The 12,253-nt window shown below is 38.5% G+C and overlaps 2 protein-coding genes and 1 pseudogene across 2 annotated transcripts; all 3 read right to left on the bottom strand.

The window, feature by feature from the left end:
- Window positions 1–774: 774 nt before the first annotated feature.
- On the bottom strand, window positions 775–2,541 carry LOC137711636 (NADPH HC-toxin reductase 1-like). Its single transcript, XM_068450890.1, has 5 exons — window positions 2,393–2,541; window positions 2,109–2,278; window positions 1,747–1,959; window positions 1,257–1,636; window positions 775–1,151 (listed from the first exon to the last, which is right to left on the bottom strand). Exons 1-5 carry the CDS (start codon window positions 2,508–2,510, stop codon window positions 998–1,000), a joined length of 1,035 nt encoding a protein of 344 aa, XP_068306991.1. The 5' UTR covers window positions 2,511–2,541; the 3' UTR covers window positions 775–997.
- A 362-nt stretch (window positions 2,542–2,903) lies between these two features.
- LOC137711160 (protein SEH1-like) lies at window positions 2,904–6,312 on the bottom strand. The gene is made up of 8 exons (XM_068450368.1): window positions 6,041–6,312; window positions 5,775–5,889; window positions 5,473–5,573; window positions 5,159–5,236; window positions 4,569–4,724; window positions 4,240–4,352; window positions 3,804–3,930; window positions 2,904–3,625 (listed from the first exon to the last, which is right to left on the bottom strand). The coding sequence occupies exons 1-8, from the start codon at window positions 6,197–6,199 to the stop codon at window positions 3,494–3,496; spliced, it is 981 nt and encodes a 326-aa protein (XP_068306469.1). The 5' UTR covers window positions 6,200–6,312; the 3' UTR covers window positions 2,904–3,493.
- A 1,901-nt stretch (window positions 6,313–8,213) lies between these two features.
- Window positions 8,214–9,771, bottom strand: LOC137710091 (hydroquinone glucosyltransferase-like; annotated as a pseudogene).
- Between the last annotated feature and the right edge of the window lie 2,482 nt (window positions 9,772–12,253).

The raw sequence follows: 12,253 nt of genomic DNA, 5'->3' as shown, positions 1-12,253 counted from the left end.
TTTGTTTGTTACCATGCATTGATGTGAGTTATGTTTACAAACATTTCTACTGGAGTGGAATAATTTAGATCCTCCAATCCTCTAAGAAAACACTACGGCGCTCAAGTCAGTCTTTGGTCAAAATAATTGCAGGAAACTGTAAAGCGATCTGATACTTCCCTTTTTCTTCCTCTTTTTCATCCCCCGTTCTAATGGGATTTTAGGCCTTTTATATAAAAAACTTGGGCTCCAAGTCTCTTTATCTCACTCCATGTTCCTTAGTAGTGGCTGATTCACGTTGCTTTATTTTATCTCCACTCACTTAATTTTTAGGATGCATGCGAAGTCGCTAGTTTTTAGGATTCATTGACCCTTAATTTTTGAAGCAAAACTTAGAAATAAAACTATATGAACAAGTTTGAAGCAAAACTTAGAAATAAAAGCGTCCTTATGGCAGCCTTTCACATTTCTGCACGGACTGTCCTTAAAACACAGGGAGTAGGTTAAGGTCAGTAAACCAGTGTCGTGTAGTTGTGTCTTCACTGAGTTCTTCTTGGTTGAGAATCTTGTTTCAAACTGGTTATTTATAGTCCCTTAACTTTGTGTTCTTCACCATTAAAAGACCTCGAAACCGAACCTTTACTCCAACAACGGGAAACCAAAGTGTTTCGTCTCCAAAATTTGCTTGCTTCTTCTGCTTGTAGTCATCAGTGTGTTTTTTTACACTTTTGCAGCTGCAAAAGGCAAATATATTTTTGAAAGAGAATCTTCTCATTCAATGTATGAAAAACCGAGAAAACGGGTGAGGTGGATTGAATTGTTTTTTAAATTTACACTAGACTGAATGAATTTGTCTTAACACATACAATTCTGAAATAGTTATGCTTATGAGTATGCAAGATTTGTTTATTCAATAAGTGAGGATCTCTCACAATACTAGAATATGCGGAGCCTAAAAACGAAAACACGATTACACCAGCGTTTGTAATATGATGGTTTTGTTTCTGCAGTCTGAAAATTAAATCAGTTGAGAAAGAGAGCTCTTTGATAACCTCCTTCCGCTTGCAACACTGTCATCAAGTACGTTCTTCATACCATACTTGTACTCAAAACCGATCTTCACCAGCTTAGTAAAGTCACATTTGATTCCTTCCTCTGGTCCTTCGGCGAATCTGAAATAAATTCAGTCGTGAATGAAAATGGATAATATTCGTGGCGTTCAATGTTCAAAAGTAGGTAGAAGTTTCAGAACGATTAAAGTTAAGTTGGATCCTTACTCTTTTGCTATCTTGTATTCCGGGTAGTTTTCTTGGAAGCAGGCAGCGATTTCTTTGATACTCGGACTGGCAACTGCACAGCAGAATCTGCCTCTCATCGATGGTTGTTCCATGCAGAAGATATGTGCTCGGCAAACATCTTCAATGTGTACAAGAGGAACAGAACCGATAACTTCTTGCATTAATTTTAATGCATTGTAACCGTTCAAGTCCCCGGTAAGTTGTGATATAATTACTCCCACACTTAGAGGCGAATTTGGGAGAAGAGTTTCTCCTCCTACTAGGCCACAAGGAAGAGTTACTGCTTCTAATTTACCACCATCAATGTCGTTATAGCTCAGCACTGCTTTCTCTGCTAATGTCTTTGATACGATATACCCCTATAGCACATTTCCAGATTAAAGTTCAAACGTAATTATTCGATGTTAATTATTGTAGCGAATTTGATATATCGTAGAACGAATAATATAAGAACAAGTAGAAGAGGTACCATTGAGAAATCAGTGCCATGGGGAAATGAGACATCAAGGGGTGTCCAACATGATTCATCAACGTAGGGTTTGAATCCAGCCCCATCTTCTGTCCGAGGCGACGCAGCTAGTATGCTTGCAGTGTAGATGAGTCGCTTGACGGTCTGCGAACGAATGCAGGAATCAGCAATGATTCTCACCCCAGCAACAGCAGCTTCATCTGTGTCCTTGTACTGCATAATCAAAATCCTCAAATTATAACTAACCCTTCGTTTGTTGCGCAGGATTGAATCAAATTATTGTTCATGATGAGACTAGAATGGATTGGACGAAATAGTTCAATCCTATTTGCTATCTACCTAAAACAGCACTAGTGTCTGACCTGAGTGCTTAGGTTGTTATGCTGCATTGGAGTGGCAACGTGGAAAACAAACTCACACCCTTCAATGGCAGGCTCAAACCCTTGAGGGTCATATAGATCAGCTTGGAACAGCAACAATTTGGTGTCCGCATTAGGAAGGGACTTGAGAAGCCCAACTTTCGACTCATCATCTGTAACATACGGAGTAACCATAAGAGGGTTGCATCACAGAGAGAGAGAGAGAGAGAGAGAGAGAGAGAGAGAGAGAGAGAGAGAGAGAGAGAGAGAGAGGGAGGGAGAGAGACCCAAGTTCCTGAGGGTGGCGTGGACTGTGTGGCCCTGCTGTAGGAGCTTGTTAACGAGTGAAGAGGCAATGAATCCAGAAGCACCTGTAACACAAACTCTAGAGTTTTTGTTCTCCATGATTTTGTTCCACAAAAAGATAAGAGCAGAAGTTGTCGTCTAATAAACGTGTGAGCAGGATTTGTTGCCCTCCTTATAACCAACTCGGGATGGTAACAGTTCAGTTTAGGGATAGAAATGCTATATTCATCCTCATAAACACGAAAATTCATCATATTCATAACTGTAAATTAACCACAGGGAATTATCCATAATCATACCCACCGGGTAACGGATTTTCCATTGGGCAATGACTATATCCATCTTCATCAAAAACAAAAAATTATATTCATCTAATTAACACATTATAATTTAATAAATACTAATTTTGTCATTAAATAGCCACGTCCAATAATAAAAAACATAACAATATTAACAATATTTTTGAAGTTGATCATGATAAGGCAATTAATATTAACAATATTAATAATAATTTCGTCTTTAAATAGTTAATGAATTTATTTCAGATTCGCCGAAGGACCAAAAGAAGGAATACATGTGTGAGCACGATTTGTTGCCCCTCATATGGAAAAGTTGTGCTTGAATTGAATGTCTCCCACCCAATGCAACTTGTCAACACTTGATTCTCATGGCCAGCATAGCAAATCATGGACCAGAACGCCACGTGGCAATAAAACCATGCAAGTTGTCGTGACAAGACAAAAACTACGACCGATGGAGCTTCATTTTGAAACCAGTCACATAATTTCATAACCTAAGTACGATTGTTCAGAAAACAATACCAACGTTACACCGCCTTGTTCGTGTGTTATTACCCAGCAACACTTTCTTTTGAGACCAAACATGACCACTAAACCGTAGTTCCAATTTGTTTCGCTTTTACGTTTCTAAAGAAACAAGCAGCCATATAAAAGGGGCAGCCCGAAGCGAAAATGATTCCCACATCGAATTTCAATTCTGAATAATCTGAACCAAAATGTATAGCTACAATCAATGATGTCTCAAACAGTTACTTGGCTCGGTAACATGCAAAACCAGAGGGACTACCAAGTGGGTTCAAAAGTAGCCTCTTCATGCCAAACTCCGTTCAAACTAGACTGCCACAACCGTACAGCCCCATCATTTCCGGTGGTTGCCAACGTCATTCCACTCATGTCCCATTCCATCTGCCAGACCTGATCACAACATGAAGAAATCAATCAATTAGGAATGTTCATAGCCTTGCTCTCTGAGGGAAAACACATCTTGCCCTCTTAAGCCCGTACAATTATATACCCCCTCCCCTACATACACAATATCACTTTGCGTTCCAAATTCATTGATTGATAACTTTCTCGATAGTTTTATTCATACCTCGCCTTTGTGACCTGAAAGTTGTGCAATCTTCTCCAATGAGAGCCTTCCATCCAAGTCAGGGTTTAACCCAAGATGCCATATTGATATTCCCTTGTGAGTGGCAACAGCGATTACCTCATATGGCCTGAATAAAATTTAAGGAAAACTAATGAAAAGAGCCTGAAAACTTTGAGTTTTAACGATAAGGACAAAATAAAGGGTAAAGTGAATAGTACCAGGATTGATTTTTTAGTATAAAAATGTGGTTTTTCGTTAAAGTGAACAGTACCAAGAGTTTTTCGTTAAAGTTCCCTAAAATTTATCCAATTTATCTCTCTGTCGTAAAATAGAACAAGGCCATTTTTTCCCAATTTATGAAGACATATACCAGAAAAGCTCCAATTCCTAATCATTACCCAACAGTGCGTTGATGAGCAATGAGACAATTCCCTACCTTCCAATGTTTGGTGCCCATGCAACTGCATAGACCTGATCACCATTGTCACCAGGCGAAGCCAACTCTGCAACTGGGAGCCATCTTTGATGAGCCTGATCAAATTCCCATACCTGTAAAGTACAATCATAAAATTTTGTACAATATCACTTTTGTCAAGTTAACCTAGGCTTTCGACCTCCAAATGTTACCATAACTGTGAAAGACAAAGAAAATAGAGTCCTGTATTTAAGGAGCCAAGCAACACCCGCAACATTTATGTGGCCTGCGGATGTAATCAAATGAATGATAATTAAATAGGAAACAGGACAAAGAAGATTTTATCATACCTTGGCGGAATTAAGTTGTGGTGTGTTTGAATTGAAACCCAAAACAAAACTTGATTCCTGGCTTTCTCCTCTTTGTGGATTCCAAGATATAGATGCAGATAAGCATATGGCATGGCCAACTGTAGACACCGAATCAATAACATTCTGAAATTCAGCCTGGACAAAAGACATGAGAAAAGGTCAGAGAGTAGTTGCAGACTATAAAATTCTTTAAGGAATCATTTTCAACAGAAGGAAGAAATCTTTAAAAGTAAAAGGGTGTAACCATTTCAAGAAAAGCACACAAAAGAAAGAGCCCCAAAAATAAGACAGAAAGAGCAACAGAAACAGAAGCTCATGGTCCATTCTCATTCATAAAAACAGGTTAAGGATTGGGGGAAGAAATTGCCAGTCTTCCCTTATACATTCATGAGAGCAATGCATCATTCTATACAACTAGAACTTACATATAATGTTTCGGGTTTGTGCAAAAAAAAATCACAATCAGAAAATTCTGTATCAATTTGAGCTGCATTATAACATTATAACATTATAACAAAACTACATGGTCTAAGTAACATTATCAGATTGAACCAGATCAAATGATCCACCTGAAGCTGCCAATTCTTCAGTTCCAAGGGATCCAGTAGCTCATAGACCTTGACACGGGCATCTGAATATGCAGTAACCTATAAAAACGAAACAAATTAAAGTTTATCACATTTCACTCTCACAGAGTGTCCATTGAGCATGTTGCACAGGGTGCAAATAGAACATAAACGAGAACCTAAATCGTATTAGATGAAACGAAGGAAAAAAAAAAATCAGTAATCCCAAGCATAAATTTTCACTTACAAACTTGATTTCAGAAACTGTACCGCAATGCCAAAATTAAAGAAAATTAGTTGCAGCAACAAAAGCTAACCATTTTTAAACCTGCCGGTGAGACTCCAAATTGGGTATCTAGCAGTTGAGCTGAACCGCTATTAAAGCTTGTGCACAGCTTCCATTGAAGAGGTTGTGCATCTAGGTAATAACAAACCCTAAACTTTCATTAGATATGATGCTCAGTAAAATTCCTACACCCAATTCTTGGTAATGGGTGATTCAATATGCATCGGGAAACACAATGCGCCTCAAACTTATTATAAAAATCACTATCCTCACTATTCCATTACTAAATTAAACTGCTTCAGTTGGAAAAGATTATAAATTCAATGAAAATACCTTCAGCAACTTCCTCCCACAATGATAAAGTCCCATCTGCACATACACACGCCACTGCATCGCCGAATTCCGGTGGAACCCAAGCAATTTTCACAATTCCAGCAGTCTCGTGCACCTAAAGAAAAAACCATCACAACATTTCAGGAAAAAAAAAAAAACCGCAACCTTTTCAAGCGGAATTGCAAATTCCAACAGGAGAAAATTAAAAATTAATCGGCCAATTCCTGAAATGAGAAGTCAATTCAAAAAAGAAGGGAGTTAAGGACCTTGGATTTTGAGGTGCAGGAGAAGGACGAAGAACAAGAGTCGCGTGAGTCGAAGATGGCGAGGGTTCCGTCGACGGAACCACTGGCTAATCTCTGGCCGGAGTAGTTCCACGACGAGCAGATGGTGCCTTTATCAAGCGCCACCAACGGTTTCTCCATAACCGCGCAGTCACTGGAGCTCCGATCTATACCCACGACAGTCGGGGGCGGAAGGAGCTAAAACCTCTTTTTTACAGGGTTTTTGGTAGAACGTTGGGACAGTTTCTGGGTCGTTTATGTTTTAAAGTTTAAAACGGGTCGACCCCTTTATGGTATGATTAATTTATGATAAATATTTTGAAATGTTATATGAACTATAACTTATACACATGTTTTCTATTCGTAACAACTAAAATTTTAAGTGATTTATCATATTAACTTTCTAAAATCATTAAATTGTCATTTTGTCCTAATACTATTAAGTTTTTCATCTAAAATAAATCATGTATCTCGCATATGATTTGTCTACAAGGTTATTTCAAATTTTTGACCTTTTTCACAAGTTCTTTAGTGCAAAACCTTAAAAATTGTTTTTTAATTTTTTTGATGGGAGGAGTTATTTTTTTTTTAACAGGGTTGGTAGGCATCTAAGAAAAAAAAAAAAAAAGTGTTGGCAATTAAGGAGAAGAGGAAAGATAGAATGAGTTTAGAGGATAGTGATAGGGTGATATGGTTGTGAGGTTAAAAAAAAAAAAACAACAAAAACTTGTGTTAAATTACTTTAATGCCACATTTTTTTCCTTTTCTGATATTTTCTTTTCAGTTATGTATTAAATGTTGTAATTGTAATTTCATTGATTTTTTTGTTGACAAAAGGAGTTCTATTAATATGTAGTTGAGACTAAGAGCAGTTAATATTCACTATATTATTTATGATGGCCAAGTTATGGGTGCAGGTGCCTTCAGTCTTGATGGGGTCACTATTTAATTTGTTTCAAGGAAATTGGGAGGTCCCTTGGAAGGTTAAAACTACCATTGAGCATGCTTGTTGTATTGCTTGCTCCTTCAGTCAGGTGGCGTGGTACCATATTTGTTGAAATGTCCCACATCGATCGTATCAATGAGAAAAGAAGAGTTTAAATATCCTAACCCCACTCCAACTAATACCGAGGCCTTTTGTGATAAAACTCGACACCTGACGGATTATGCAGGTGGTAATTACCAAGTTGGTGATAATATCAATGTTGTTAGAAGTGGGTCAAGGGCCCGTCTCTCTGATAATTCTACATGGTATCAGAGCCAAGAAGCAGGCCCGTACTATACTGCCACATGATGGGTGGGTCACCTTGGCCCCACACGATGGTCCCTTGGCCCCACGTGTAGGGTGAGTCTCCTTGGCTCCATGTGGTTGTCAATGTGTGGATCTCTCACATGTAACCCACTAATTGGGTCTCACATGAGGGGGCATGTTGAAATGTCCCACAATACTGCCACATGATGGGTGGGTCACCTTGGCCCCACATGATGGTCCCTTGGCCCCAAGTGTAGGGTGAGTCTCCTTGGCTCCATGTGGTTGTCAATGTGTGGATCTCTCACATGTAACCCACTAATTGGGTCTCACATGAGGGGGCATGTTGAAATGTCCCACATCGACTGTATCAATGAGAAAAAAAGAGTTTAAATATCTTAACCTCACTCCAACTAAAATCAAGGCCTTTTGTGATAAAATCTCACACCTGACAGATTGTGCATGTGATAATTACCAAGTTGGGGATAGTATCGGTGTTGTTGTACATGGGCCAAGGGTCCGTCTCTTTGATAATTCTAAAATATCTACACGAAGACAAATTTTGTCACGGATGCCTTAGCTCACCTAGGTTTTTCAATCGAGACTCCTCACATTTAGGATCATTGCTTACCCTCTATTGCTCTTAATGCTTTTAATTTTGACTGTATTGGAAACGGGTGTTCTTGTGGTTTTTCCCTTTAATGAATATTTTGTTAGAAAAAAAGAATTGGGGGTAGGTTTTGTCCGTATTGAAATTAATTTGGGGCAGAAAAATTATTGGTCACTATTGTATTTTTCTTTCTAATTAAAAAAAGTTTGGAGTGTTAATAACAATTTTCAACAGATGATTTATAAGCAAATAATGATACAGAACCCTGCAATTTAACAACAAACATCCTAGTCCTTGTGAAAAAAATAAAATAAAATAAAAAAAACGAAAACAAATTGTTCATAGTTAAAAATGCATGTACGGATATGAAGCATGGATGGCCCAGATCAGTTGTTGCGTTTTCATATCTGAGCCACCTCAGCAAGTGACTTTGTTAGCGACGCTTCTGGGCTCAAAGCAACTTTGGAAGCCTCTTGCAACTCCTTCACCTTCTTCCTTAGCAATTTCCCTTCATCTCCTTCAATTAAACCCCTTGCATACTTGGCAATGTCTTGGCTCTCCATTATCCATTTTTCACTCACTTTCACTTTCACTCTCCATGCAATCTTTATATCATCAGCGAGCAATACTGCATTACTTCTTTGCTCTGCGTAGAGAGGCCAAGCAATTAAAGGCACACCATTCACGACACTCTCCAAAACTGAGTTCCAACCACAGTGGGTTATAAACCCGCCCAGTGACGCGTGACTCAGCACTTGAACCTGAGGAACCCACGATGGCACAACAAGACCCACATGTTTAGTCCTTTCCAAAAACTCATTTGGTAGAAAACCTAATGGATCCTCCAGTATGCCTTGGCCATTAGGAGCAAAGTAAGTACCATTTTTAGCTGTCTCATTTGGCTTCTTCACAACCCAAAGAAATCTCTGCCCACTTATTTCAAGCCCTAATGCCAACTCTTATATCTACTCCAGTGAGAGGGTCTCACTGCTTCCAAATGCAACAAATAAAACCGACCCACGTAGCTGCTTGTCTTGCCAGCTCAAGCACTCATGTTATCCATTTATTCCACCATCGGTCGGATTGAGATTAATTATCAGTCGGATTGGATAAACTGGTGGAAACCCTTGTGCTCTTCTTTTCTTCAAAGCCTTGAAAACATCTGGTTCCAAATCCAAACTACTGTTCACCAAGACCCCAGCAGCCAAAACAAACTTTTTGGATGTACGTAGTACGGCTACATAGCCCTCATTGCTCCTATCTTGAACAGGTTCAAGAAAATCCCTACCATGGAGAGGTACACAACCTGGGAATTGGACCGATTCAGGCATGTCCCTGTACTCGCAAGAAGTAGTCTCGTCAAGCCTTGGCAAATGAAATGCAAAACTCAACATCATGGCCGTTGTAGACCATAACAAGTAGGGTGCCACGTGGAATTCTTTGGCCATATCAAATGCGTCTGAACCGAAAACATCAAAAACAATTGTGACTAGCCAAGTTGACTCAGTAGGACCTTAACTAAGTCTCGTAGGGCAGAGAGGGAACGAGCCATGGTGAGGGCGATTCTAGTTTCAACTGAGAACCTTCTGGAAGGTCGTTGAAGTTTACAGGAAGGAGAAGGGTGGCAGATACGGATAGAGGATCAAGGGCTTGGAGAACTTTCTTATGGGGTTTCATGCACGACCCATCGTTTGGAATGATGAAGGTGACAGTAAAGTTGTGGTGGACGATGAGTCGGTTGGCCAACTCAACGAGGGGGATAAGATGGCCCAATCCTGGAGATGGAACAAGTCCTACATAAGGTGGCTTTAGTTTCTGCTGCTGCTGCTGCTGGGTGTCTAAGTCCAACTTCATCGTGTTTTGAATAATGATGGATGAAAGCATATGGAATGAATAAGCGTATAAGTTTAGGGTTTGCTTATATAGTATTTTGGGAACATTCTGTTGATTGTTTAGATGGAGAGATTGTTGGTGTACGGGTCGAGCCTATGATGAAATATCAAGGGATGATTCATGCAAATGCTAGACAATTATGGCAATGTTAAGTCGGTCGTGCTAGAAATATCTAGCAATTAATATCACATATGTTTGAGGAATAGACTAGAAGCTTGTAAGCTTGTGTGGCTATTCGGTGGGGCGTTGTTGGAAGGTCGGGAAACATCACCTATAAATTGGAATGTTGTAGTGATACAAACCAAGTGAGAAGCAAGGATCAACCAAAGATTCAATAGCAAGTGTTCCACTCCAAGGGTGTGAGGCTTCTAGAGTTGTTCCATTCCTAGTGTGATAATGAGCTTGCTCCACGACACACATTGTGTGAGTTAGGAACATTTTGTTGACTGGATGGGGGTGTTGAGCATTTCTAATGAATAATATAATGCAGAAGTCCATTCATATATTACAGCGACGATGAAAATTTTGGAGACCGATGGGGACAAGCTAATTTGATTGGGTGACTTAAGTCATGATAGTAAGTGACTTGGCTGAGCCAATTGATTAATATAATTTTGCTATTTTCATGTGTGCCACAAGTTTCACAATGTTGAAATTTATGTCAGAGCTAGAAACATTTATACGTTGACTAACAAACAGAACTAGTTTCCTCTTTTTTTGCATTGAAAACTGACTTCCTTTCTCGTACGTTATGATTCACATGCTTCCCATGGCCGAACTGAAGGAGTCAAGAAGGAATCTTCCTTATTGTCAAACGCAACTTTTCTTTACATTAGATCATCACACATTATTTCCTACTTTACAACTCATCGCACACTGTTCTACGATTCTCAGTATATGTATGTCACTTCATATCTTGTCATCGCACATTATTCTACTATTCTCATTATCTGTATATCACTTCACATCTTGTCACTATATAAGTTGTTTAATTCAATTGCTAGAGAAAAAAGAGGAGAGAGGAAGATAAAAGGGGCGTAGCATTTATTTTCCTTTACATTATGTCAAAATACAAACTACAAGCTAATTAATAATTGGATGAAGTCAACATCTTAAACATTGAGCGTTATAGTTGTCGATCCAAAATTCAGCAACAAGATAAGCTAAGCTATGCATCCAAAATACGACCTTCATATCTGCATGCATGTTGCAAGTTTCAAGTTTGAAAAACTCTAATAATTTCATTCAGTTATTGAGAATGAAAAATGGAGAAAGGTGCGTTAGGGTAAATTGGTTATTCCTAAACAAAATGCTTGAGTATGTAATGTCTTAGACTAGTATATGTTTTCTATTGTACTTATTTTAATCTAAATTTGTCTCTCGTACTCTCGATCACAAAAATGGCAAGTTTTTAGAGACATCCACTCAAGTATGATTGGAATACATATACATATAATCTAGGTTCATGTCGATTCAGCTTATTGATTTTAACGGGCTGTTTTGAATTTGGGTTTAAAATCCTTTCGGAATCTATTTGTTTGTGTGGCTATATGTTAAATTGGTTTGAGCTTAAACTTTATTACATGGGCATAATAGTTGTTGATTTAGGTGAAGGGTTATATTCATATAATCTTTATAGGGATAGTGCCGTGGAATCCTATAGGTAAAAAACACCTTATCCTTTGGTTAGTAATTTGATAATTTAGTTGGTCTTGCTTTATCTCAACAACTTCATGCTAGCTATGCATGATTTATCATGTTTGATATTTTTCAAATACTTTTGTCTTAATCTGATCATTTGTAGGCTCAATCTTTTAGAGTTTTGAGTTCATTAGAAGTCTTCTATTGCAGCCTATATATATATATGGGATTAGATTAGGGTTTTTGCCGCTGTTGCCTCCTACATTGAAAATACTCATTCTACTTTTATTTGCCGTCATATGCAAGCACTGCAAAAAGTGTTGACTATACTAGTATTGCCACATCATCATTACTGACAGTTAAGGAATGCCACATCAGCTATCAAATTAGTTAGGTTGTTACAATGCTAGCTTGCATGCTAAACTGCTACTACTACTCAGCTATATATAGCTTGTATTGATTCAGTGTGTAACAATCTTGATTGACTAAGTAATATCAAAGGCTCAATTCTCTCAATTCCTCATTTCCATATCCCCTTTGCTTTTATGCAATTTCTTCATTTCTGCATAATATGTTATCTGTTATCATGGTATCATCACCTTAGGTTTCATTCTTTGGGGTAAATTTTTCCACTGTGCTGCAATTCTGGTGAAGAAAGCTGGAGTCTTTAAGTTTTTCTGGGTTCTTGTGTTCGATAGTGACGATTTCTCAGAGTCTTGCAACTAGATTCTTGAAGTTTTTCTAGGCGATTTCTCAGAGTTTTTTGGAGCTGGAGTCTTGTAGTTTTTCTGGGTTCTTGCAA

This window comes from Pyrus communis, chromosome 12 (genome assembly GCF_963583255.1).
Source record: "Pyrus communis chromosome 12, drPyrComm1.1, whole genome shotgun sequence".
Classification (NCBI taxonomy): domain Eukaryota; kingdom Viridiplantae; phylum Streptophyta; class Magnoliopsida; order Rosales; family Rosaceae; genus Pyrus; species Pyrus communis.
Note: the sequence above shows the minus strand (reverse complement) of the source record. Positions and strands in the feature narration are given on the sequence as shown.